The sequence below is a fragment of the Vombatus ursinus genome, unplaced genomic scaffold (genome assembly GCF_900497805.2).
Source record: "Vombatus ursinus unplaced genomic scaffold, bare-nosed wombat genome assembly UNPS02014799.1, whole genome shotgun sequence".
Taxonomy (NCBI): Eukaryota; Metazoa; Chordata; class Mammalia; order Diprotodontia; family Vombatidae; genus Vombatus; species Vombatus ursinus.
In genome coordinates this window covers 55,830,163-55,832,875 of record NW_020954577.1, presented here as the reverse complement: position 1 = coordinate 55,832,875, position 2,713 = coordinate 55,830,163, and the positions used below count along the sequence as shown (strand labels likewise).

The 2,713-nt window shown below is 64.8% G+C and overlaps 1 protein-coding gene across 1 annotated transcript in view; it reads right to left on the bottom strand.

Moving 5' to 3' along the window:
* Positions 1 to 1,661, bottom strand: part of LOC114050357 (DNA-directed RNA polymerase I subunit RPA43-like) — a 6,594-nt gene extending 4,933 nt beyond the window's left edge. The window contains exons 1-2 of the mRNA XM_027871951.1: positions 1,447 to 1,661; positions 1,016 to 1,157 (exon numbers count right to left, since the gene is read on the bottom strand). Coding sequence (XP_027727752.1) covers positions 1,016 to 1,157; positions 1,447 to 1,661 — 357 coding nt within the window. The remainder of the gene's footprint in view (positions 1 to 1,015; positions 1,158 to 1,446) is intronic.
* Positions 1,662 to 2,713: the final 1,052 nt, after the last annotated feature.

Sequence of the window (2,713 nt, the reverse complement as noted above, 5' to 3'; positions counted from 1 at the left end):
ACGTTTTTCAGCGGGCAAGAATTCTTAAGGAACCTGCAAGAGACTGAGGATGGAACTAGGGTTTATATGGAAAAGGGCATAGGAAAGGAATGCCGGGAATATTGATTAGGTAATCCAAAGGTCCTGGCATCTTTGAGAGCTATGGATGGGAAAGTACAGTAAGTATACCAGACAGGGAGGGAGATGACAGAGGCATGGATCTTGGGAGGCTGGCAGGAGGAAGAGTCCCAAGGACAAAACTCCTTGGCCTGGGCAAGGCACCCTTCTCCCTCTGTCCTGATGAGAGAATGCTCTGCAACAAGGGAAAGCTTCCTCACCAGACAGGAGCTTACTAAGGCATTAGGAGGCTTCCAGAGACATGATCTGAGGGCTGGGGTCTGAGCAGCCCAGCACTGTCTCACCCAGCCTTGTGTAGCTGCACCAGGGAGGGAGAGAGGTAAGGGTCGTGCTGGGGCCCCGCATGAGTAATCGCTAGGCACAGTGTCCTTGGGCTGGGGAGCGGTTGTCAGAGACAGTGTTTCTGAGACCAGGGGGAACTTGGGGTCCAAATACAAGCACAAGCAGCAAAGCACCCCGTCAGAGCGACGGCAAGGGGTCTCAGCGCTCAGAAGAGCAGTGACTACGGCAGGGTGAGCAGCCCCTCCGTGACTCAGAGCTGGGGGGTTCTGGGGGCGGGGTCCCAGCCCGGAAATAGGGGCAGAAGGGTAAGTGGCCTCCTCCTAGGCACCTTTCTGCCCGGCCTGCCCTCAGATCACACGTGCGGGACCCCCGCTGCCACCCTCGGTTTCCCCATCTGTAAAATGGAGAGCAGCGGGGGTGCTGAGGATGCTCAGTCCCTTCCAGCCCTAAATCACCGAGCCTGGGAAAAGCCCTGCCTCCCCTCGTGACTGTGACCACTCTCCTCGGAAACAGCGCCCAAAGCCCCTGCCCCCCACTGGGCCCGAGCGGGCGCCGCGGTGGGCGGCAGACAGGCTGGCCCAGGCAGGCCCCCCCCCCACCCCGGCCTCGCACTTACCACGAGCTTCTGGCCCTTCTCGGGGCAGAACAGAACGAAGTCGGCCTCGATGTCGAGGTGCACGTGGCCCTGGTCGTCGTAGATGTCGCCCAGCTCGCCCACGATCTTGAGGTTGTCGTAGGCCACGGGCACGCCGCGCAGGCTGGGGGGAGGGGAAGGGTCAGTGACCAGGCCCGTGGAGGGCGCCCCGCCCCCCTCCCCCGCCCGTGGGGCCCCCCACTCCCCGCCCCAGACCCTCGCCCAGCCTGGGCTCCGCCCCGCCCCCCTCCCCCGCCCGTGGGCCCCCCCCACTCCCCGCCCCAGACCCTCCTCCAGGCTGGGCGCCGCCCCGCCCCCCTCCCCCGCCCGTGGGCCGGGCCCTCCCGGGGCACGCAGCGGAGCCAGCCTGGGCGCCCCCGCCCTCCCCGCGCCGCCGGCGCACGCGGCCCCACCTCTCCGAGTAGCGCAGCAGCTCCCCGTCCAGCTGCTCGCGGAGGCCGCTCCGCTTGCGGCCCAGGAAGCGCGGGGCCAGCGCCACGTGACGCCGGTGCGGCCCCACGCGCAGGCACGAGCCGGGCTTCACGAGCGCGCGGGCGGTCGCGAAGGTGGGCAGCTGCAGGCCCGAACCGGGGCCCGAGGCCGCGGCCCCCGCCGCCGCCGCCGCCATGCTTCCGCCGACTCTAGACCCGTTTCCTCCTCCGCCAGGCCCGACGCGGGCCAGTGACGTCGACAATCCGCGCCGCGCCTGCGCGCAACGCCGGCGTGAGCCGCCGACGCCCGCCGCTCGCTGCCGGGTCACGAGGAGCTGGAGGGACGCGGCGGCGGGGCGGACATCCGGCCGCCAGGGGGAGCCCACGTACCGCGGAGCCGAAGACAAACACGAGCATGCGCGAGGAGGCGTGGCGGCGCCCCTCCTCCCCTCCCCTCTCCCCTTTCCTCCCCTCCCCTCTCCCCTCTCCTCCCCCTCCTGGTGTCACGTGCGCGGGCTCGGAGGGCCTGGGACAAGTGGGGCGGGGCGGCTGGGTGCGGGCTCCTCTTAGGGATGCTGCGGGCACGTGGCCCTGCCGGCTCCTAAATGCGTTCCTTGATTCAGGCTCGTCCGACTTTTTCTTGGCGGAGACGCTGGAGGGGTTGGCCAGTTCCTTCTCCAGCTCATTTTACAGATGAGGAAACTGAGGCCGCCGGGGTGAAGTGACCCGCCCAGGGTCACCCAGCTGGTTAAGTGTGTCAGGCTCGATGTGAGCTAAGATGAGGTTTCCTGACTCCAGGCCGGGCCGTGAGCCCCGTAGCAGTGTGCTAAATACACACTTACAGTACACTGTGTAATATGTATTTAATATCTTTAATGATATTTGCATATCACATTTGCATTTTATCAGTATGCAGTACGGTATGTAAGCCTTTTTAATACCGGATGCCTCTGTTTTGCAGCAGTGTGTGTATGTCACGTAGACACACTGTGATCTCCGAAGAGTCGCGATTCCCTGCGTCACGAGGGAGTCGAAGTAAAGGGTTTTCTGCAGATCCTTTCTGACTCTCCAAGACCCCCTAGTCGGGCGGGCCTGTGATTCCGGGTGACGCCAAGGGTAAGCAAAAGAAACGTGCCGGGGATCCCTTGTGCCCGAGAAGCGGAGTGAACGCACAAGCCCTCAAGGCCGTCTGTGCCCCACCGAGGCCCGGGCTCAGTATGGATCGAGAGCCAAGGATGTCAGATGGATG